This window comes from Lonchura striata, chromosome 2 (assembly GCF_050655825.1).
Source record: "Lonchura striata isolate lonStrDom1 chromosome 2, ASM5065582v1, whole genome shotgun sequence".
Taxonomy (NCBI): Eukaryota; Metazoa; Chordata; class Aves; order Passeriformes; family Estrildidae; genus Lonchura; species Lonchura striata.
Genome location: NC_140704.1, coordinates 121,271,492 through 121,295,837, shown reverse-complemented (window position 1 = coordinate 121,295,837; position 24,346 = coordinate 121,271,492). Strand labels below are relative to the sequence as shown.

The following is a 24,346-nucleotide window of genomic DNA, read 5'->3' as shown; positions in this document are numbered from 1 at the left end:
AACAACCTCCAGTTAAATCCATTATTATTTAAGAAGTAAACTGCGCTGAACTCTTACAGGTCTATGCAGAATTTTGTGCACAAAAAATGCCTATGCACCATCATTTAAAGGACAGAGCTTTTTCCACTATCCAAAACCTTCAGCATCTTTTGATAAAAAGACAAATCTGCTTGCTCCCTGCCCACATAGGCAAATGTTAAAAAATAAGTGTGTTGAGGTCCAAGTTCCATTCCAATATCCATGTTTGTCAGCAAGTATTCAGTGGCTTTAGAAGGTACACCAGAACAATTGTGTAGATGAGATACTAAGATAAGAATGAAATTTAAATCTCCCCTCAAGTACATGAGGAGTCAGCATTGAATCTTAGATGTTTCACAAAACAAAACAAAAAAACACAAAAAAAGAAAGAAAAACCACAAAAAACCCCAAACAACAAAGACAGACAAGACTACCACAAAAGGAACAGAAACCTCCAAAACACAAAAACCCCATCACACCTGTGAACTGAAGATGAATAGCTGTTTTTAAAGACTGATGTGCATTCAGGATGTAACTACATGGGAATCATCATGAAGGGTAATGTGAAACTCCTACTGCTGCTATTCAACATTGGGTAACAGGTATCGCATGATAGCAGAGTCCTGATGCAAGCTAAATGCAGCAGGCATGGCAAATAGAGGCACAAACCTAGCTCTGGTTTAAAGCAGCTGTGATGCCTGGAGTAAAACCTCAACTGGCATCGATCTGCTGTAGGCAGCTCACTTCATCTTCCCCCCTCCACTTTCCTCTCCTGCACCACAGTTTGTGCTGCACCCTTTGATTCAGGGGCCACGTGCTTCAGTGCTTGTGCAGACACCATGCAGCACTGTGAGCTACCATTTCTTTGCCGTGGTTTGTTTCCAGCAGGTAATAGGGAGAATCAATAATAAGATTTGAATTCATTTTTCTTCTTAGCCAATTGCCACAGCCTATCAGTTAACAGGATTTCTGAAAATACAGAAAAACATTTTGTGCATACATACCTTGCTTTCGGGAACTTCTGTTAACGTTCTTACAAAGCCCACACAGCTTCAGGCACTGTGCAAACATATGGGAGTATACAGACTGAAGTAAACAAAACAGTAGAAAGAAATATCAGTAGACATAAAAAATTATGCCAGTGATACAGATTAAAAAATAGCAGAGATTTATAGTATTGATTTTAATAAATAACACTGCACATTCCAGTGGAGACTTCATGCATTTGACACACTAGTGTTATTGCCTGCTGCACAGTTGTGTTCCCAGAAATTCTTTAGGAAAGTGCCCAGCACACTAATATAATCAAATATCTGGAAGCATCTCAATACCACAAGTGGCACCAGTGCAAAATGTATTAAACTAGCATGGATTTACACCACCCCCCCACCCCCCCCAGTCTAATTCAGTTAAATGTGAAGGGGAATAGGGCTCTATAACTTGAAGTCACTTTATTTTTTTTTTTTCTTTTAAAACAGAACCAAATAAACCAAATCTCAATGGCTCCCTCTGCTGTCACGTCTTAGAAGTTTCACTATATTTGTAAATTCTTTTTTAAAACAGTTTTCCCCTTCCCCGGTCAGTGAACATCTGGTATTTTCACAATATCACACAGTGTGCCCGTTCTAAAGAGTCAAAGAAACCTTTATTCAAAAGCAAATTTCTCAAAGTGCAATTAAATGCTTGCTTATCAAGGCTGGAATAAGTAACATCCCTTCATGTTTGCATGGCAGCTACATGTAGCATCATTTAAAAAATTGTAATCAGCTTTGGGTTGATCTGGATTTAACTGCATAGGTGAGGATTTTGACTCTAACGAAGCCAGACCACTTTGCATCAAACAACTGTATCTGTAACAAAACAACTGTAACAAATATTTCAGAGCTCTGGGAACAGTCCTAGAGAGAGGACATGTTTCTGCTGAAATAAAAAATATTCTGTAACACATTAACCAAGCTGGAGAGCTGTACTGCCTTTGGCAAGCATTCTAGATTGCTCTTTGCCAGGCCCCAGGGACAGATAATGGTCATTACCTGGCACAGGTGAGCAGCAAAGCTGCAATATCAGGGTGTCTTGTCACACAGCTGAAAACTACTTGTCTGCCTCTCAGCATCCCGGTAGGAAGCTTAGCAGCAAATACTCCATCAGGGACCTAACTCCAAGCCACAGAAGTCAACAGATCACTCAAAAGAAGCAAAACCAGACCCCAGGATCTGCTCTCCCACATTTAAAGAATAAAGAACTCTGGAGGATATAATTTATTCTCAGCAATGTACAAAAAGGGAGGATAATAAAAATCTGTAGTGCTCGGTGAGAACACCGAGGTGTAAATTTAAAAAAAAAGCAAAACGCCTCAGTACTTCACTTTCCAGTCAGTGGAAGCACCTCCCAGGCACAGAGTGCATGGGGGCAGGCAGCTGAGGAGGGACATCCCCCCCAGCAGTGCTCCCCTCTCCGTGGCTTCCTGGCAGAAGCACACGCTGCTGAGTGACAGTCCCTCAGCACCCCCTGAAAGTAGATTTGGTGCTTGAAGTTAATGGACTGACAGCAGAGAATATTTCCATACTAGCCACGGAATTTGTCTCAATTGCCTCCGTCTTCTTTCCGCTCCGAACCTGATGCCTCTCAGACCGGGAGCTATATTTATTCCTCGCACACAGGGATGTTCTCATGGTTCTAAATTAAGCAGCTTCTGTCACACCCAGGACCAGCCATAACTCTTCTCTATTGGTTCTCCACATCAGAGTTCTTGCTGCTTTTGTGGCACCCTGTCTAAACCAAGCACAGATGTACACACCGAAATAGTCACCTCACTCATCTGGTGGTGAAAGCTGAGATCGCTGGATGTCCCACACTGTACACGTCACTTTTCACACAGGATGCATTTAAACTGCTGAGAAACAACCTCTCCTTGAACTGCCAGGGTATCACTGACACCTACAGCCTAATTCTGCCTAAAGATTATACCCACTGCATCTACCTCAATCCCCTTCCTCCAGGAAACATGCCAAAACCCATCACATTTCCAGTCTTCCCATATCCTTGCCAGCACAAAAACATCCTGTAGATTTCAACTGTTCTTTTCTTTGTAACTTTTTCCCAGCTCATTTTTTACTGTGATAGGCTAATTCACCTGCAGGAGGGAAGGTTTATATTTTGTAAAGACATACAAACACTAATTTGTTACTAACAACCTCTTAGCTTGAAATTGCTTTGCTTTCATTTTGCTAGGCTAGGCTCACACCTTAAATTCTACCCATCCAAATACAGTTAATACTTATAACATCCCAGATTTAACTTGGAGTTATACCATCCTAATCTGACAAAATAAAATCTGAAAGGGCTTTTGAAATAGTCCAAATAAAATCTGCCCAAATAATATTAAGACAGTTCCAATGCTTTCAGCTTACAATGATGGTTCTTTCCTAAAAAAAGTCCATACCCATTGAATGTCAGGCTGGTCTTACTCACCTAGACTGCAAGTACAAATTACTTAATCAGCTTCTTGGAGGCAGATACTGCATACCAGAATGTCCAAAAAACACTAAAGAATTACCCTTGTAGGGAATTTTGTGTTATCAAAGACACAGTTATAAGAGTGATCTATGTATTACATACCCTTCAGATTAAATCTTTTTACTCTCATGTTTGTAAGAAGCTGGATCTTCCTTTCCTTGAGTTGGGCCCAACTGCTACAAGCTTTCTGGTTTACTGGCATTACTTGTAGTACTTTCCAGACTGGCAGGCTTGGAAGGAGCAATTTTCATACAAGAATTGCTAATATTACAGAGAAAAAAAAAAAAAAAAAAAAGCACCCAACTATTTGGCACATTTAAACTTGTCACTTCAATGTATTTGGTGCTGGAAAGCAAGAGGCTTGGAGATGAATACAATTAGTTAATGGAAGCAGTGATCAATCCTATTCTCTGTGCTTTTTTAGACAGAGGAGAGAACACAGCCTCTCAAAGCTCCTCTTGCATTTATTCCAGACTCTGCCTACGGAGCTGGAATAATTATCCTGACTTGGGATCAACTAAGTGTCAGAAAGCCTGAAACAAAAGAAGCTTGTTAAACTTAACGGTATTTGCATGCTCAGTTAATTTATTCCTTGATAAAGGAGCACCCACATTACTGACATGAAACCATGGCATGAAGGTTAAAGATGTTTACTATTCTACAGAAGGTCTGAAGCACCAAAATCCCTATCCCCTCCTTTTCTGTAATGCTGTTAAGCCATGAATTTAAGGCAAATCTTCTCATTTCAACCCCATTGCAGACACACTGACTAAGTCAGATGTATCTTTTTGTTTGCTCACCCAGTGGATTTGAACCGATTCTTTGAACTTCCCAGGTGTGATCCAGCTGTGAGTCAGAAACCTGCAGCAGTCCAGGGGTACTGCTGAGCTGGTTGAGAACAATCCAAGTAGCAAAGCTCTGGGCCAGAACTGTGCTGCAGAGGACAGCACACAGGCAGCAGAGGTGCCTGACACAGCTGACAACTAGATCTGCACTTGCACAGGTAACAACCAATGACCACAATGTATAAAAAGGACTTTTTCCATCCTAGCTGTTTTCTTTCACAAATAATAACTCTCTGTAGTGGCAGTAAAATAATCTGAGCTCTGTGTAAATTACAGTACACTTGAAATTCCATCTCTTACAAAAGTGCTCTACCCTGAGCTGAAGAAAAGAAAAAAGAAATATAAATAATCTGTAAAATCTGTAGAATAAAAGAGGCAATACCCAGCAGCATCTCACCCCTCCTGGGAGAAAAACCTGGTTGTGTAAGCACTTTATTTCAGGAAGTATTTTCTCAAGTAATTACTTGAGAAAGCAAAGGACCCAACTTTCACCTGGGAGCAGGTTTTCCTATGCCAGTATGCCTAGGCCCCAGCCTGAGCATGATGTAAAGAATCTGTATGGAAGAAGAAACCCAAACCAGTAACTAACCTTACATCAAGTACATTTTGTCTTTGTACAGGGACAGAAGCACTTGATTAAGTGGGAGTGCAGCACCTGCCCCCATCTAACTCCTATATTTAGTTCTCCTGTAGGTTGCTTTAGAATGCTTCCTCTGTAATACCAAATGCATATAAAGATGAAAACTTTGGCCAAATGCTCCAAAGGTAACATTGCTGGAACTATGAGGTATTTTCCAAGGGAAGACAGTGTGAAAAGTCTGTGCATAGCCCTTCTAGACACACCTAGTAACAGAAACTTTCCAACCACATTTCTATCAAGTGCAGCCTAGATTTAATCTTGCAATGTAAATGCCATTTTGCCTCTAGAATAACATACCATTTATCATCTTGATAATTTTTCATATTTGGTAATTTCTTTTTAACAGAGAAAAACCATGCTTAACATTGTCCTTTTAAGAGATCTCAGTGGACTTTTTTGTTCTTGGCTCTCAAATTAATCAATATTGCTACTGTAGATGATACACTTTGCTACAGAATTTTCCTTTATTTAAAGGTTTTTTGAGTCTATTCAAGTTGTGTTGAGCAACTATTTATGTAATCCAAAAACCATAAAGCAACTGAAATAATTCAATGAACCAAATATGCAGGAAGGGTCTTGATTCAGAAAGTCTCAGTAAACTGGAGGTTAGGTGAGCATCCTGGGGGCAGCTTCTTTCCTTGCTCTCACACTGCTCTTCTTGTTCTCATGATTGGTTGTGGTCAGAGTATCAGATTAGCCAGAATTTTGGTCCAACTCTCATATGGATTCTTATTAATTGTAAAAAACAACTGCAAAAAAGGCTGAGTTAAAGTTTTAAAAATATTTTTGCAACAAACTCCTTGACTTTATTAAAACCTAGGACTGAAGTATTTTCATACATTCTGGATCCTAGTTCAGGGAAGATAACAAATAAGCAAAAAAAAAAGGAAAGACATTGAGTTTTATTTACATATTTCATGCACCTATTTTTATACTCTTTTTTGAGCATAATGTTATTAACACTAAATAACAAAAAATGTTGAGAGTAATTTGATTTAGAAAGAATAATGAAAAACAATGGACAGTGTGCAATTTAATACACCATTTTTTCACCCAAAGTTTTGGTGCATTTCTTTAGCTATTGGGATAGAGGATGCCAATACAGGCATGCTTTTTTGTGTCAAAAATACAGGAAGATTTTAATTTGATCTGTATTGGGTATTAGTCTTTGTGACATTACTAGCCAAGGACTCTGGGCTCATCATAAGTCTGGGAAGCTTTGTGATTAAAAAGAACATGGCCTCAAAACTCTCTGCAATACCAGAGCATTCCATACAGATTGCAGAGACCTACATAACTGGATCCAAATCTGCCAACAATGAGCCTTTTATTATTCATGATGTGAGAGAGATGACAGGGGAAGGCTAAAACTTAATCTTAAACCTCTCCTGAAAAATTTCGTACTCAGAGGTTTAGTCTTCCTTAAGACTCAGCAGTTCTTCTCTTTGAAAAGCTGCACAGAGCTCATCCTTCTTTAAATTTTGCTAGCAGATCAGAGGGTAAATTACTTACCAACCTGGATGTCTCCCTTTTGACTTCCTTCCTCAGGCAGATGTTACTCAAGGTCAAGCTCTTACCTTTCTGAGCAAAGGTGCAACCAGCAGAGTACTGCAGCCATCCTGGGAGCATGCTCATGTATTTCCACCTCTTCCCTCCTACTGTGATGGAATACTTGTACTAAAATTGTTTCTCCCAGATCAAATTCTAGACTCAAAAGTCCTTAATTATTATCAACAATTTTATTTAAAGACCCATTTGCAGCCATTTCTGCGCATTCTCTATCATTGGCTCAAACTGTACCACATCATTAAACCCTTTTCAGTCCCTAACACTCTACTTTCACGGTCCTTTCCCTAAGATTTCCATGTATCCCACCACTACTGACTTCTATTTAACCCTTTTCCCACTACATACACAAAAATATTTGCTGTCAGCATATTCTTCTTTCAACTATCCCCATTTCCTCAGTTTTATTTAGAAGCATTTAAGTCCAATGACATCCTTTGTGAAGTCTAAAGCATCTCACCCTTTGCATGTCCTTCAAGTCTCCTGTAGAAAATGTGATTTATTATAATAGGATTATCATATTATCAGTTAAATATAGATGAGTTTATGCCTGCTGGTGGTTGACTAAGTAGAAATGTAAAAATTACTATACTACATTTGTGCATTCTAGTTGAGGACCTGTTTCTCAAAAAAATACAAAGTGAAGAAATTTGTGAACACCAATGTTTGCTGAAATAAAAGATTTAAAATATCACATTCAAGATTATCATTTGACTGCCAAGTGAATATAAATTCCTCTTTCTCTAGCAGTATTTTGATGCCAGAATTTAAGAAAAAATAGCTCATTTATATAAATAGATCTTATTATACTGAATGACTTAATGGCACATCACAGTACGCAGCTATTCTGCTCTGGGCACGCCATTACGCCATTATCCCAGTGCTTCATCAAACCATTAATTGCCAGTCTGTAGTCAGAGGATAGTTTTTTTCCCAATGCTCAGGGAAAGCAAATACTCTGCAGCAGGGATGGTCTCACCTGAGGTCTCTGGTGTCTGTGCCTCAGTGGTACCTTAACTTTTGAGGAAAAAAAAAAATTGTAAAAACCAGCAAGTTATTTGATCAGAGCTCTGACATGGGCTTAGCCCGTTCCAAGTCTCCTTTCACAGGCTTATCTTGCAAAGTGAGCTGCATTATCTTCCAGGGTCATGCAGGCACCGGCGCCTCAGTCTCAGCTTCTCTTTGCACACCCCTTTATGGTCTGGGAGATTGCCCCTGAGCTCATAAACTCACAGCTAATTGTTCACTTGTCTGCACTGCTGGTACGTCTTTCTGAGGGATTTCTAGATGGACAGGTAGACAAGGAAAAGTACCTTCTGACTTAAAAAAAAAATTTAACATTTCCCCAGTGGAAAAAAAAAAAAAACACCCCAGATTTTTATTCTTAGTAATAATTAGAACTGTAGATTTAAGGTCAGAAACTCCTTCAATTATAAAAAGGCCCCAACAAGCACCAAATATACCCAAAACTCCTAAGAGAAGCTTAGCTCCATACTGAACCTACATACAAATGTATAGCAAAACTGCACATCTGGACAGCATTTCCTCCATTTTCTTTAACCTTAGGCTTTATCGGTGTATTTGCTCCTTATAGTTGAAAATACCACACAATTCATCTGTTTCAAATTTTTTTGAAAGATTTCCCATTATCCCTCCCACTTGTTTCACCCAAATGCACCAGCAGCTCATTGTTCTTTTACATACCATAGTTATGATTAATTGAATTGCAAGGAATGGGAGAAAAACACCACAAGAAGGTAGAAAGTCATGGCATCCTTCCACGTGAAATTTCTGTTGCAGACAAAGCAAGCAGGCAGGTTCACTGAATGAGACTGCAACCTTACTCTTAGATATAAAGACAGTAAGTGAGAAACTCCATCATTTTGTAATGCTGCAGAAAAGCAGCATTACAAACTTTTTCAGTCCACTTAAAAAGTCTTGAACACCATTAAAACAGATTTGGCACAGAGAAAACTAAACAGAAAGTTAAGCTGCAAAGTGTTCCAAACATAGCTTGTGTGGGACAACATCAATATTTTTTTAATGTAAAGCTTATTTTTCATTGTCTTGTCATTTAATCAGTATGAGAATAAAAATTATGCAACCCATCACTATAGCTTCCTCCAACTATTATTCTCAGAAAAACTAGTAACTGAGTAACTTCTTCAGATAACCAACAAAAGTAGGAATAGAAATGTTACTGACCATGAGATCAGCTGGCTAAGCCTAGCACAGCAGCAATGATTTGGGACAGGGGAACAGCCAATGCTCTAAACAAAACTAACATTCCAAGTCTTGCAAAATACACTGCTTACTAAAAGAAAGGATTAATCAGGGAACTTTTTACTGGAAAGCAAGGTAAGACTGTAAACTAATGTAAGACCAAGAGCAAAATCATAATGCAAAGTAAAAAGCAAAAGAGATGTGATAAATGGGGGGGGGAAAACAGAATAAAAAACTTGCTGCATGCAGACCAGTTTAGGAATTCAACTGGACCCTGTGAATGTACTTAAGTATTTGTTCAAAAGATTCTTCCAGCTACACTAAAAAGAGAATGAAGATCAATTTTACAAAACTCTCTTGGCTGTTTAATATCTTCTGTCTCATACAGCTGTAAGTTCTCTTCAGTATTCCAGCATTTCATCTACTGGCCAAGACAAGCATTCCTGTCTCCATCTTTGATTTTCAGTTTTCAAAAAACCCATCAATACTCACCAGCAACCCAAAGAGCATAATGACAGTTATTTATTAACATTTAAAATAAGCATAAATTTCAGTAACTAAAAAAATTATCTGAATTGTTCTGTATGTGATATTCTTGAAATTAAAGATCAATACAAATCAAAGACCAAGCATTATCATCAAATATGAAGTTGGATGGAATACAGATCAAGTTAATAGCAATTACATTAACTTGACAAAATTAAATACAGTTTTATACATATTCTGATGAAGCACCACACTCACAAGACCCAGTGAAGCATCTCATGAGAACTGAGCTGCAAATCAGTTGAGCAGCTGAAAACAAACAGGTAGTCAATTTAAGTTAAAAAAAAATTATGCTAAACATTTAGTAGCCATGTTTTCCAGAGGGTTAGATTTAACATCCAATGTATTCCAGTCACACACCGCAAACATCTGAATTTTAACCAATTTAACTATTCTTTACTTCTGTAAGAAGAGATCCCAGCGCTCTCACCATCTATTTCACAAAGCTGCTAATCCAAACTGATGCAAATCCTGTTAGGATTCTTGGGTAACACTGAACAGCAGCTGCATCTATTAATGCTTGCAAAATAAAATTTCAGCTTTTTTTTTTTTTAATAGTAGATATACAATTACAGTAGGTAATGAATGATCCACAACCTTTAATCTCACCTCTTTGCTGAAATGTAATAGCTTAGCTCAAACTAAAGCTAAACCTCCATTTAGCTTGCTGAAATGCTTAGTTTGGAAATTCTTATTCCTGGACTAAGCATGAAGGGAGAATTACTTTTTCTAACATCTGAGGTTCTTTCAGATGTTTGCAGAACAGGAAAGAAAGGATGTGTAAATTCAGAGCTCAAGATGAAAGTGTAATGCTTTACATAAGAGGGCACAAATCAAGAGAGCTTGTACATTTGGAAGTCCAAAAGTTCAACTTAAATACAGTCATTGATCTAGAGTATCTTATTTCATTTCACATGAACATCCACATCATTCCCAAGATGCACATAAACTTGTGCAGGCAGATGAAAAGTTATGGTATGCCAGAGTGGATGATATTCAAAGCAACAATAAAAAAGTTAGGTTTCTCAAGAGTTACAAACTAATTTAACAGGCAAAGGATGTTAAGATGACAACTGCAAATGCACACAGGATATGCAAACAGCTTATAAACTCTTACTGTGAACACTTTGGTTATCACCAGCACTGAACCTCAGAAGAACACTTAAAAGTGGACCCTTGTATTTTAATTACCATGTCCTTAAATTCCAATGAAATACTGTATCTGTTTCCACCTTATGAAGGAAAATGCTGCAGTTAACTTTAAAAAATGGCATACACCACATAGGAGACTGAATGAATCCAGTTATAAAAGAAGTATTTCTCTATCCACATTGGAGCAAACAAGGCAGACTGAGACAAGCTAAACTCAGTCAGAAGACTTCCTCTCTCCAGAGAAAGAAACAAGTGAAGTCAGGAACTTTTTTGTAGATTATGAAAACAGGATCCAAAGTCAGGCTTCCCTTATGGACATTCAAAGGCAACAGCTGGCAGACATACCCAGTGGAGTTTTCACAGAAAGGGTAGGAAACTAGAAAGGAATGCTTACTTAGATGGGATAAAGAAATCCACTGCCTCTTGGATCATTTAACTGAGAATTGACTGCTGGAGGAAGAACATGAAGACCCACCCATCTGCACTCTGCCTGCAGTGTGGCAGAACAAGTTTATTGGTAAACACATAGCTAAATTGATTGGAGAAGACATCCAACTGGTCAATGACGCCAGTTTGTTGCATTTTCACTTGCAGGTAGGACAAAGAGAGAAAATAAAAGATAACACAAACATTAGGCACCTCCTAATATTAATAAGCAGCAAATTTTATTATTATTTTGCTTAAAGAACCCTGGACATCAACAGTATCATTAATAAGAATGCTTCATATCATTATGAGAAGAGAAATGTTGAAAGCCTGGACTAGATACAAATTTAAATTTGTGAACTGAAAGTTCATATTCATCATATTAAAATGCACTTTATTAAAATATGTAAAGTAGAACAAACAGAATAGAATAGATGCTTTGAGGAAAGTCTGCCAGCTGTACACCAGTATTTGTATATGAGACCAAACTAATTAGAATTCCTATGACCCACAGAGAAATTCTTTCCTCTCCCATGCTGAACTACACTAAATGTATCAGGTGAAAAATAGAACAACAAAGGATGTGAACAGGTTTCTTCTGGGGAAACTTTTAAACATATTAAATAAGATCCAATGGTCAACTCTCATGTTAAAGAACTCATCTATGTCACCACACTGTAATGGTACAAACAAAACAAACAAACAAACAAAAAAAAAAACAACAAAAAAAAACCCAAAACAAACCCAAAATTGAAACCAAGTTTGCAGTTTGCTACACCTAGATGCGAAAGAACCACTCTCTTGATCTCTCTTGATTTATCAGTAAATTACATGGCTCTTCACCTAACAAAAGGATAAACAAGATACTGAAAATCTTTGTGTATTTCCTTAACTAAATAGAAAGAAAAATTAGTAGAAATGGCTTTGCAAAGCCACTACTAAAGGGGGTTTGCATTTGAATGCCTAGAATTATTAATTTTTTAAAAAGTGCTGGAGAAAATTCAAAGACTGTCTCCACTGGATTTTCACTGCACTAGAATCAGATGAAGATGAAATCCTGGTGAAAGTCACCAATAATTCTGAAAAATTAAGGTAACTGTGACTTAAAGAATTCAAAACACTGTTGCTTCAACTCAGGTTCAGCTAGGAAAAACACATTGATTTAATTAGGAATTTTCTAGGTTGACCCTGATCACACAGGATGGTTGGACCAGATGTCCCCACTGTGGTCCCTTCCAATGTGACCCATTCTGTAAATATACTTTGAGTGTGCTAATTCTCCTATGAAATAGAAAGCAACTTCAAAATAGAACTTGACTAAACAATGAAAAATATTTAAGATGCTTCCTCCCAAATATTACATTATCTGCACTTGACCTCGACTTATCTTTTGTTTGGTGCCATAGATTTATCTGGAATAAGAATAATTTTGGCAAGGGGCTTTTGCATCTACATTTTGCAGACAGTGAACATTGAAACTGCCAGAGTAGCCAAAAAGAAAAAAAGCAGAAAGAGGATGTCGAGAAGTCAGTACTTCATAAATTAAGCACAGAATAACAAAATACCTGAAGAAATAAAATTTGTCTAGTTATGAATATTGACTTTTTCTCAATCCAAGTCCCTCAAAATAAAGTAGTGCTCATGTTTTTCTTAAGCAAGCAATGTGCACGCTCAACTGACAGAAATTATTCCTGTCAATTATCAAAAACACTACATGAAAGATGCTGATGTTACAAAGTCAGATGCTCAAAGGTGAGCAAAACTCTTACAATCTTAGTTTTTCCCACTTGTGTTGGTAGGACAAGCTTTTCCAAAGCAATTTTCTATGGCAACTCTTAGGCCTCCTCAGACTGGAAGAAGTAATCAAAATGGAGAATACTCAGCATTTACTCCCTCCTCCTTGTATCACTAAATATATGACAACATCATATCTCACTTGTACACTACCAAAATCTTACACTGGAAACAGAATTGATTTTTTTTTTTTTCTCTCCTGGGGAACCTTTCCCACTTTTAAATATTCTACTGCACCTCTGTCTCGCCAACGCCAGATGTGTAGTTCAGTGCAGCTAAGCAATTCAACAGTGGGTACCTGCTTCTGAAAGAACAAATCTCTTTTTACCCTCCCACCATCTCCCTTCTAAACAGATAAAATCACAGAGAACTAGAAAACCCTTAAAGCAGCAGAAAATGGCTTGAACTGGCTCAGTTTGGATCACAGGAAAACAAAGACTGGCACAAAGGAGGAGGCATCAGGAACAGTAAAGGGGTTCCACTGACTCCTCCATTAGCAAGTTAGAAAGCAAGCATTGTAAAACCTTCACCATATTGAAAAATCAGACCAAAAAAAGGCATTTCTACATTTATTTGAGATAATAAGCACCATTCCTTTTCTTTCTGGAGGAAAAGAACTTGTGCATAAGGAAGCTGAAGATTAGAAGCTTCACATGTCCATTAACTAATACAGCACTCCACAGCTGATTTTACAATGTTATATACTATTTTTACAGTACTTTATATGCACATAGAATTCCTTTTAATTTCAGCTGCACATACTAAACTCTCAGCAAATTGGTCACAACATGACTAACACCATCAGCAATCAAACTCTTCTATTTGTAGATTTGCTAACAATCCTGAAACAGTGTAAGAACTGTCACAGCTCTCTAAATGTGATCACCTCCTTCTCTCACAATCCTGTCTCATCTTTCCAGCTTTCAAAGCCTGCAACAGAGCGATGAACCCACTTGATGCTAAACCTGATTCAATATAAGAGCAGTGTTCATGCTATTAGAATAAAAAAGGCATAGGGTAAGGCAGGTAATATTAACAAAGCCTGCAAAAATGTGAATACTGCAGTGAAAGCAAACTAGGGTTGCACATGCAATCAGTTCCTGAACACTTGACTCCAACATTAGCTTTCTGGTAACTTCTGGGAATTTTTGTAAGATATTGTTGTAACAAAGAAGAAGAAACATGCTGATACCTTGAGAGATCACAGACTAACTTACATCCTTTGGACTCACTACACTGACCTTTGCCACTTCAGCTGATCAATGACAGCTCAAATAAATTAGCCCACAGAGGGAAACAAATAGCTCTAAAACCTGTTAGTAAGAAACAGATACACATGGAAGCAGTAATTTTTAGGCTGAAGCCAAATTTCATAGGGATTGGGCTTGAAACCTTTGTCTCCTAGTCTTGACTTACAATATGCACTTGGCTTATCCCTCCCTTATCCCACTTGCTATTTATGACACATCTAACATTTAACTGACATGGTATCTTTACTCCAAAATTCAGGAGTAGCCTCCCTTTCGAGCTTCCAGATAACTGGCAGTAAAAATTAAGATTCGTATCTGCTACTCTGCAGTCTCTTAACAATATTTAAAACAATGAGTAAGAAGTGTGCACTGAACTTCTTGTGTTTGCATGATTGTAAGAGTGCAAAGGGCTTAAGAAGAGAGAAAGCGAAAGTCAGCAAAATCATCTGTATTAAAGACAAACCCTTGCTACTTAAGCTCCAGAACTTTGACTGCCAAAATATGTAAATAAAGGACTTGAAACACAATATAAACATCTGTGTTGGACAGTAAGATATGAAACATGCTCAAATAATATGTGCTACTGCTATTTTAAGCTATAAGATATCTGACTTCTACATCGCTGCTCTAAAAAGGGAAAGCTATCCCTGGAGTTTGGTACAGGTTGTTCAGTAATTTGTACAGTCAATACACCCTCTTAAGTTTTTCAATACTCTCTTCCAGCAGAGAGAATGTGTTGCTATACTGATTGAAGCAGAAGATATACTCTTTAGAGGTTAAAAATTACTATAGAGCTGGCACATTTAATATGTATTCTATAACTCTTGTTGCATGGTTCTAACAAAAATCATCTCAACATGGTTATCAACATGTCAACTCCATGGACCAAAGTATTTTTCTCAAAATATTTTCAAATGGGGAAAAACACCTCAATGTTGGCACAATGAAACAAAAAAATTTGAGAAACAGAGTATATGCTTGCTAAACAAGAATTATGTTTATTTAGCTAGTGAATCACCTAGAGGAGTAAATTTTCACTTTCATGATAGCAATCTGTCAGGCTTGCAAACACCCAGAAATAGGAATTAAAGATTATTTTAAATGTAGTTATAAAGGTCATAAAAAGTCTGATTTAGACTGAGGTACATTTACTCAAAACTGAGATTCATTGAGTGGTAGCAAACAAACAGTTCCTCAGACAAATGCACTTTTTTTCAGTATACATGTTACAGAAAAAAAATAAAGAAATGTGCATTAACTGGTGGTGTCCACCAAGCTGCATATTAATATTCTCTTACACCAAACAGTTTGAAACAAGGGAAATGTCATTCTATTATAATTTCATGTTACAATTCATTTGGCTAAACTGCAGCTTAAAGTTGCTTTGCCATATTAAAAGATTACTACAATAATTTTCACATGAACATTTAGACTTGAGTTTTACTCCAGGACTAAATATGGCATGATTTGCTTTTAATCTGTTGAATAGCTAAAAACTGACAATTAAAAAAACTACAACAAAGAAAAAATTAAGTTGAAGCAATGTGAATCTCACATCATTGAACCACTTCTAATGGTTAAATGTTAGTATTTAACAAATTCAAAGAGTTAATGAATCCTTGCATTCGTTCGGTCTCCTGTGCCTTAGCTAGGATGCATAAATACAAAAGACAGCAGATACTGGTAAAAGCTTCAGGACAGAAAGTGCTTGACGAAGGTACAGTTCTCAAGTGTGTTTGGTGAGAGAGTATAAGGGCAGATGCACTGATGAGAACCATTACAAGAAGAGTCAATTTCGTGTTAAAGTGTTCAAAGATGTCACCTTAAGCAGAAAAAAGCTTTAATAACGTCTTCTTAGACATATTAGGCATTTCCAGAGTCTACATCATTAGTGTTGTATTCTAGCAGGACATCTCCATATAGTTATTGTTTGTTTCTATTTCTCTCCTGAAAAAAAAAACAAAAACAAAAAAGGACAATCATGTTAATACACAAAGATCAATATTAACTCCTTTCATTACAGCATTTTCATTGCTTTCAATTTAGCTAAATCAGGCAACATGCTTCCAAGGAAAAAGCTTCAATTATTTCCAAGAATATGAAATTATACTATTTAAGTGAACTTCTTAAAGGAAAACACAGAAGTATATGACACACTAAAAGGCAAACATGTTCCAAAAAACTGCTATCATAAAAAAAGACTCGTAATGTCAGTTTTAATTAACTTACAGTATCTCTGTCAAAGCCCCATATAATAAAAAGTGCTTAAGATCAGAAGGTAAAGTAACTAGTTGGCCCAACACCTCATCCTCCATACAAATGCTCAAGTGGCAAAAAAAAAAAAAAAAAAATTAAGAAGGCCATGCATACCTTTTTTAGAAATTATTTTCAATAACAAAGTGAAAAGTCAGTAAAATAGGAACGGCTACAAAGAAACCTCACTTCAATGTGAGCCTGAGCCACAGTGAGGACTATATTAACTAGACAGACCTCACAGCACTATGAGATGCCACATTTGGCATTTAGGGCTAAAATACTAATGGCACTGTAACTATCAGGGACTAACAAATCTGTATTCTGTAGTACAGGTTTATTTATTACAGGTACATTTATTGAAATGACACTTTGAGTGCTTTATCATCATCCTCCACTTTCTTTACTTAGTTCAAGATAAACATACACTTCAGCATTATGACTACCTCCAGGAAAAAAATCAAAACTGATCAACAAACTATATATTGTTGCCTTCATAATAAATCTCTAGCCTCTAAAAAGACACCACTCAATATAGAAACTAAGGCCTTCTCTTTAAATAGCATTTTCCGTAACACCTTTCTTTATATGTACAACTGAGCACATTAAGGAAATATACAAATACCTTCATGGAAGAGAGATAGGTTCCCATTCCCATTAAAAGAGAATAAAAAGTATAAAATACCTCTCCATATTTTTATTATTATTGCATATTATAAATGGAACAATAACATAGCAGAGAAAATAAAATAACCCAGGAGGCATTTGAACAGCGATTTGAAAACCACACTGAAGCTTTATTATGCTAGAAACTATTTAAGAAAATTGCAAATGAGCACATGACCCCACATAGATTCTTCCAAAAAGACAGTCTATTGAAAGGTATATAATGCTTATACTGCTTATTACTGGTGATCTAGTCCTTTCCAAGGCAGATCTCCAAATTCCTTCAAGATGAAAACAAAACAATAAAGCCCAGTCTTGGTCACAATGAGCAGCTCATGGTCCCAGCAGCTGTCTATGACTGGACATTAGCTAGAGCAGAATTTTAGTATATTTAAAGTGAAAGCAGTACTTGCACTACTCAGCTAGCAAATTATTTTTCCTAGTTCAAAAATATGTAACTAGTATTTCCATAGTAAGATACTGCTTTTTAAGATTGATAGTATCAGTCATTAATACAAGCTGATATCTTAACAATGCACTCTTGGCAGAAAACAGATGACTGGTCTCATGCCTCACTATGCATGTAAGGCATGCAAAAATAGCCTGCTCAGGCACATCTCAGATTATTCCTCTAATATTAGCAGACTTCAATAGCAAGAACTACACAAAGTGTTGAAAAACATTCCTGCAGTGGTAAGTAGGAACCTATGAAACAGCAATGTTCAAATATGTAACAATTTTAAATGCAACCTGCATAGAACTAAAATCATCAGTTCCTGTTCATTTGCAAGTATTACATACATAAGCACTCACTGAGGCTGTCTAGAAAGACACTCTGCATTTCAAACTGCTGTACTATAAACAGACCAACATTATGCTTTGTGAAGCTACCAACTCAAAATGTATTTCAGTTCATAAAAATTCAAAGTAGAAAAGGAATGATATCCTGACTACCTTCTTCCACTTGATAAAATAAAGAAGGTGTTGCAGATTTTACATCCTCTTTGAATTCTACAGAGAAAAAAAAGGCTTCAAAACATCAGCACATCTTTCCTGTAGTCTCAAAATTACATATTACTGAATTTATATTTAAATACTTTAAGTAGATATACAAGCATGACATTTTTCAATGCACATGAACATTACATTCTTCAAATACTGGCATCAGTGACATTTGGCACTCTGTACTGAAAAACAGAGAGAAGATTTGATTTACTCAAAACACAGGCAGTGCTATTCCACTCAAAACTAAACTTCTCCCCAACTCGAAGTCAGATCACACTCTTGGACCACTCTCTTTTCCTATCTCAAAAAGTAGCTTTCCTGGGGCGTTTGGGTGTTTTGTTTTTTGATGGTTTTTTGTTTGTTTTTGGTTTTTGTTTTGTTTTGGTTTTTTTTGTGGTTATAGACAAATTATCAGAAGAATTTACCTCCAGAAGGTTTCCAGCACCAGACTAGAAGTTTCCAGCATAACCACTTCTCTTTTACCCAATTATTTTAATTTCTTATATTCAGAGAAGCAAAACTTTTGTCACATCTCTTGCAATGCTCTTGGATGAAAACTTTCCCCTGTATATTTAAGTTCCCTGCCAAAGGTGAACTCACCATGGTCAGATTACCCAGCTCTAGGGGAAGTTTATGAATAGGACATGGAAATTAAGTACCATTCAAATCAGGATGATATGGGAACATATTGTTTGGTTAAAGGTACTGTCAGCTGCAGACCATATTCCAAGCACATTTCACACATGCAAATAACTTTCTGCACAAACCAAGTAAAGGTGAATCTAAAAACTGCTTTGGCCTTAAAAATGTGCATCAATCTAGTACAAACAAAACTATGAAATTAGCTTGATCTGAACTGCAAAGCTAACTTACTTCCCAATTTTAGTTGTCTGAATTCAGAGCATTAATTGAATGATCCCATGCTGAGAAGTAGCTGCAATACAATTTATCCTCTGATATAATGAAACCTCTGTGCTAACAAAATTTAAAAATTCAAAGCAACTAAAACATTTCCTGATCTGATTTGAAAGAAGCTACTGAGATGCACACAACCCTGACTTTGGGATTTCTTTGCCACAAAAGGTAAATGAAAAAGCCTTGCTTTAAGTAGTCTACATGTAAATGCAAATGTAGCGTAACAAGAACAAGAAGCTACTACAGTCTTTGGCTGTATTTTTTTCCCAAGGTCTTACAAACTGAAGCTCAAGGTCAGGAAAGACATATCTGAAAGAATGACTTTGGCTGATTTTTATAGTAGTTGCAAGTGCAAGCATTTCAAGGTGTCTATTTGGAAGCTATCCAGGGTTGCAAACTTACAAAGGCCAATTGCAGAGATCCTACACACCCTCCAGCACTATCAGCTATAATCAAAAAAAAAAAAAGGTAGAATTTTGCCAAACCTCTGCCTCTTACCGCAATGTTTAAAGTGTTCATGCCTGGAGCTGTCTACTCTGCCCCTCTCCCAAGAGGGAGCATTCTAACAACAGCTTTAGAAGCTGCTTTACTGCAAACTGTGATTTAATCTTCAACTTAGAAGCCCTGCTCATCTGCAATGTAAGCTAACATGTCAGACTGCATTCTGTGAAGTGAGGCACAGGCACTCATCTGCTCTGCCAACTGTGCTGCGTGGGCAGAAACACCTGGCAGAGGCAGAGCAGGCAGCTGTAGAGGTGGTGAAAAGAAGCCACAGCAAAGCTCATGAAATCTCATTTACTAATGGCATCCGCCATAATCTGCAATTTATTTCGCTCCAGTGTACCATTAAAGCTAGGACAGCATAAGCACTGACCTTAGTGCTTACAAACCACAATGAAAAACAGATTACTAGAAAAGTGAAAAATTCCAGAAATTGTTACCTCCGTTTATATCACTAGCTGTTAACATAAACTGGATTACTGAAACTTTAAAGCTGTGTAAAATGTTGGTCCTTTTTAACTTCTCACTCTTGAACTCGAAATTAAGAGGGCACATCTCAACACAGAAACTACCTCAGAAACAGATAAATATATTTAAATACATTTCTCTGAGAAGCACTTCTGGGAAGAAGGGAGAGAATGAATCTATGAGAAGGTTCTCTTGATGTCTTAAATGAACCTACAAATTTTTCCTGTGCAGATGCCATTCCCTCCCTAAACACTAATTTTCTTCTATTCCTTGACCCAACATGAAAACCACAAGGCACAAATTAAAAATCAAAGTTAACACACAAAGTCAAATAAGGTTTTACAACTTCAGAGTAGCTCCTTCTCCCAGTAAGCTTTGAGAATTAATACCCATCTGAGACCCTGTTGCTGCAGATCAGTTGAACTACAGATAGTATATAAAGGCTCTCAAGCACATAAAGAAACTCTGCAAAAGCCAGAAGACTAAGCTTCTAATTTATTTATTCTTCCTACTAGTTTTGATGGCATTTTACTTAGTCACTGAAATGTACTTGTAAGCATATTTTCCTATTATAGAAAAAAATGTGAAAAAATTACTGTAAAATGGTAAATAAATTTAAATTTTATCAAACTCACGCACTGTTAGTAGAACACGAACAGACCATATTTTATGATGGTAATGATACAGGCAGTAAGAAGTTAATCCCCATCTGAGATGCCAGAGGTGGAGAAAGAAACCAAACTACTTGAAGACAATATATGATAACACACAAGAAGGAAAAGCTCTGCAGAAACCAAGCTTTGAACTCCATGAGCCAGAAAAGCCCTTCCAGTCTTGTCTTCCCAGGAAGGTACTTTCAGTGACAGATCAGCCAGTTCTAACTACAAGTAGCAAATGCTTTGCTTCAGTGCTGTATATCATTATGCACTGAAATATCATACTTTAATTATCTACAAGACAGCCATTTCAGCAAGATGATTAAAAGAAAAAAACAAGCCTCCAGATCCTCATTATTATTTGTTAATGATGCTCAGAGTACAACATTGGCTTTTGAAGACTGACAAGTGACAGCTTCTTACCAAATCTATAGGAATTGCATTTAGTGATGAGACCTCTGTCCCAGCAAGAGAAGCAGAAAGATGACTCTGACACCTGGGTTAGCTGTTCTCAGATGCCCATGGGCAACAATAACACATTTTTCAATTGCCCTGCCAAGGAATTTATGGTAGCCTTGGAAGGGAAATAACATTCACTGCAGGGCTTACAAAATGCACTGCGGAAGAATTTCTCAGGCAGTTTTTCTTTTAGCCTCACCACTCAAACTCTTTGAACAGGGGTAACTCAAATTCAAATCTACCATGAGGAAAAATGAACTTATTTTATCTTGGTTTCCTATTTATATGAAAATGCAGTGAACACAAAAGTTTTCATTTACTTTTTTCAACTGACTATAATCTGTATGGTACAGAACAAAACAACAATCATTCATCAATATTAACTACACTACCAAACCTCTGAGAAATTCACAAAGAGCTGGGCTTGAAAAACCTATAATCTGCTAAATTTTGTAATGTTTCATTTCATCTAGATTATTATGAAGTTTTAAGCAAATCGGTTTTGATATAAAACACAAAAATCCTAGTTCAATCGAATCTACAGGAACAGCTTCAATAGACACGCAAGATCTGTATGTTTTAAAGTCCTATTTTTTTCCAGGAAACCAATTCCAGGAATCTCCACTGAGTTTCTGCTAGCTAGCCTATCTGCAGTATGAATCCATGAAGCAAGGCTGTGAAGAGTCAGATGGGTTCCTTGCGATATGCAGGACATATTTCTTCCCTGCAAACTGCAGGAAAAGCATTACTGTTCTAGACAATTTGTTGTTAATAGAGCACTGAAATCTGAGCAGAAGGATGCCTCATGAATTTTTAGAGCTATCTGTGTATACTTAAGATGCTGTTTCTGCTCTGGAACAAGAGATATAGAACTTCTCCTTTGCTTTAAAAATCACAACTTAAAAGACATAGCATTTAGAAAAGGTACATTTGTCACAGATCCAGCTCAATTCAAGTTTGAAGTCTTGTCTTAGGTAGCTCCCTTGATATTTAAGAACAAAGTATTAGATTCCAAAAAAGTGACTGGTCTCTTAGGCTTTGAAGTAAACCATTTGGTTGATATTCCTAGCTTTTCCAATAGGGGTCCCTATTTTACAGGAGAAATTGGTCATTCCACTCCCAAAGTAAGAGAAGTTGAATTCACTCTGTAAAAAGGACCTTGTAGGCTTGATTTTCAGGTAGGGATTTCAAACAAACACATGACAAGATCTGTACAAGTGTTGCTATGAATTAAGACTGCCTGTGAGTTTAATTACCTTCCACCTCTTTTGTTCAACAGTCCAATACTGCACTTTCTCTCTTGCATCATCATTAGAGAAACGCAGGCAACATCACTGCTCAAACTCTTACATCTCTCACTTTTTACTCTTACTTCTCTCACTCTGTAAGAGACCACAGTATAACATCTATCCCCATTCTGTAATGGATTCTAAACTATACCTTGGAACAGAAACAATTTACCAAATGCAGACAAAACAGGCACATTTGAAATCCCTGTGTCTGTATCATAAGTACATGAAGATAATTTTTAAGTTTTTCTGAAAGACTAAAGATGGTAAATAAGCAAATAAGCACACTATCATGGAAAGGAAATTCTGGAGCAGTATGGTCAAAATTATTCTAGCTCCAAATAGTCTTCTCCCATGACCAGGGGTACATATTCACCTCACAACTATCAAGGGAGGGAAAAAAAGTGTTTCCTGTTTCTACTTTCTCACTTCCAATTATGAAGATGATACTCTTGATAAATATGAAGTTCAAGGAAATTGAAAAATAATGTCCCTTGAAACTTCATCAAAAGCATACAGGAAATGAACATGTTTCTCAGAAGATATTAATTACATAACCCTGCTTTAAATAGTTTAATGTTTGTGTATTTACATTTGAAAGAGGTTTATTACATAAAGTTTTAGAAGTTGTTTAGTACAAGTATCATTTACTGCATTAAAATTTTTTGTCAATCATCTCTTTTCCTTAACTGAAAATCTGTCAATGCATCTATATCTGACTTTGACATTATCATATAATAATTGATGGTTGGGGGTTAAGAGGAAGAAGAATCAGCTACAGTTCTCATAATGGACGATTTCTACCTTCAAGATATTTTTAAGAAATATCAAATCAATCACAATGTCAGCAATGTCCTAGAAAGGAAAGGAGTTACACTACATAACAGTGCAGCCTGATATTGACCCAATTATCAGAGAAACAGAAGTTACACTGGTATCGGAATGAAGGGGGGAAAAATTACTCCTTTTGAGAGTCAAGAAGTTCTAGGTATGTCAGCATTCCTATTACAAAATATGCAATACAATAGAAGAAAGCTAAAATTTTAAATGCTTATTCATCTGCCATTTAAAGGCTTCCTGAAAAGTAAAAAAAATTCAAAATGCAAATTAGATAAATACAAATATATACTAAATTCTTCTATCTCACTTCATTAATAAAAATCAATTACTTTTCTGGATTATCGCACTAAGAAAACTATCTAAAGCACTCTACAGCTACATGAAACCATGACCTTTTTTCCCCCACTGCATGCTACAAAACTAGATTTCTCCATCAAAAAGCACCAACAGGTATAAGCCACCATCTGAGGGCAAGGAAGTCATAATCTTCCAACAATTGCATTTTTAAATGCAGAGCCACATTTTATTTTCACCCATATACTTACTGAAGATCAGATGCAAAGCTACTACTACAGATGTTTTTCTTTATTTTCAATACCTTTTATTTTCTAAAATGTAATTATGTCATCTTAAAAGGCACACTTTCAGATTTCTGTTTCATTCATTTAAATATTACAGCTTTCTGCTGAATGACAATCTAACATCTTTAAAAAAACATATGTATACAAGTCGCACATTTACACCACAAAGCAGCAGTTAACTAAGGACAAATGGAATTCCAGACCATTTCAATGTATGTCTGACAGAACTCATGAAAAGCATTGCTCATTTTTTCTGATCCTTTGGTAAAAGATCACACCACTTGTATGTTTAAAATAGGAGTCTGGAACCTGAGCTGTTAAGAGAAAGGGAACCACAGCAGGGTTACATCAAACAGTGGTAGACACTACAGTTCTAATTACAGAGACTATTCTTCATCATTTTCAAGTTACCCTTATCAAATGGCAAAGTTACTGAATTTTCATGTTTATCAGAGACTATTCCTTGTACTTTCAGAAGAATACTGCCATATTTTAATAAAACATATTGCTAGAACATATTGGAAATGAATTATTGATCCCCCCGAGTTGTTAAGATTAAACTTTTACAACCAATTAGTTTAAGATAAATTAAAGAGTTATGAAGTAAATTAAATCCCTAAATCATTTGCTGTTTATGATATTTAGATTGCTGGCCATATGAAAGTTTGTAACCACCTATGCAATAACAAAATATTAACTGAATTTCAAGGAACATGGAAGGGACTAGTGCTGCCTGA

General features: G+C 36.6%; 1 protein-coding gene across 2 annotated transcripts in view; it reads right to left on the bottom strand.

Moving 5' to 3' along the window:
• Positions 1–9,312: 9,312 nt before the first annotated feature.
• The window catches only part of YTHDF3 (YTH N6-methyladenosine RNA binding protein F3), a 28,506-nt gene continuing 13,472 nt past the window's right edge, over positions 9,313–24,346 (bottom strand). For both annotated transcript variants that reach the window (XM_021555626.4, XM_085572137.1), the window contains exon 5: positions 9,313–15,923. In XM_021555626.4, coding sequence (XP_021411301.2) covers positions 15,900–15,923 — 24 coding nt within the window. In that variant the 3' untranslated portion in view covers positions 9,313–15,899. The remainder of the gene's footprint in view (positions 15,924–24,346) is intronic.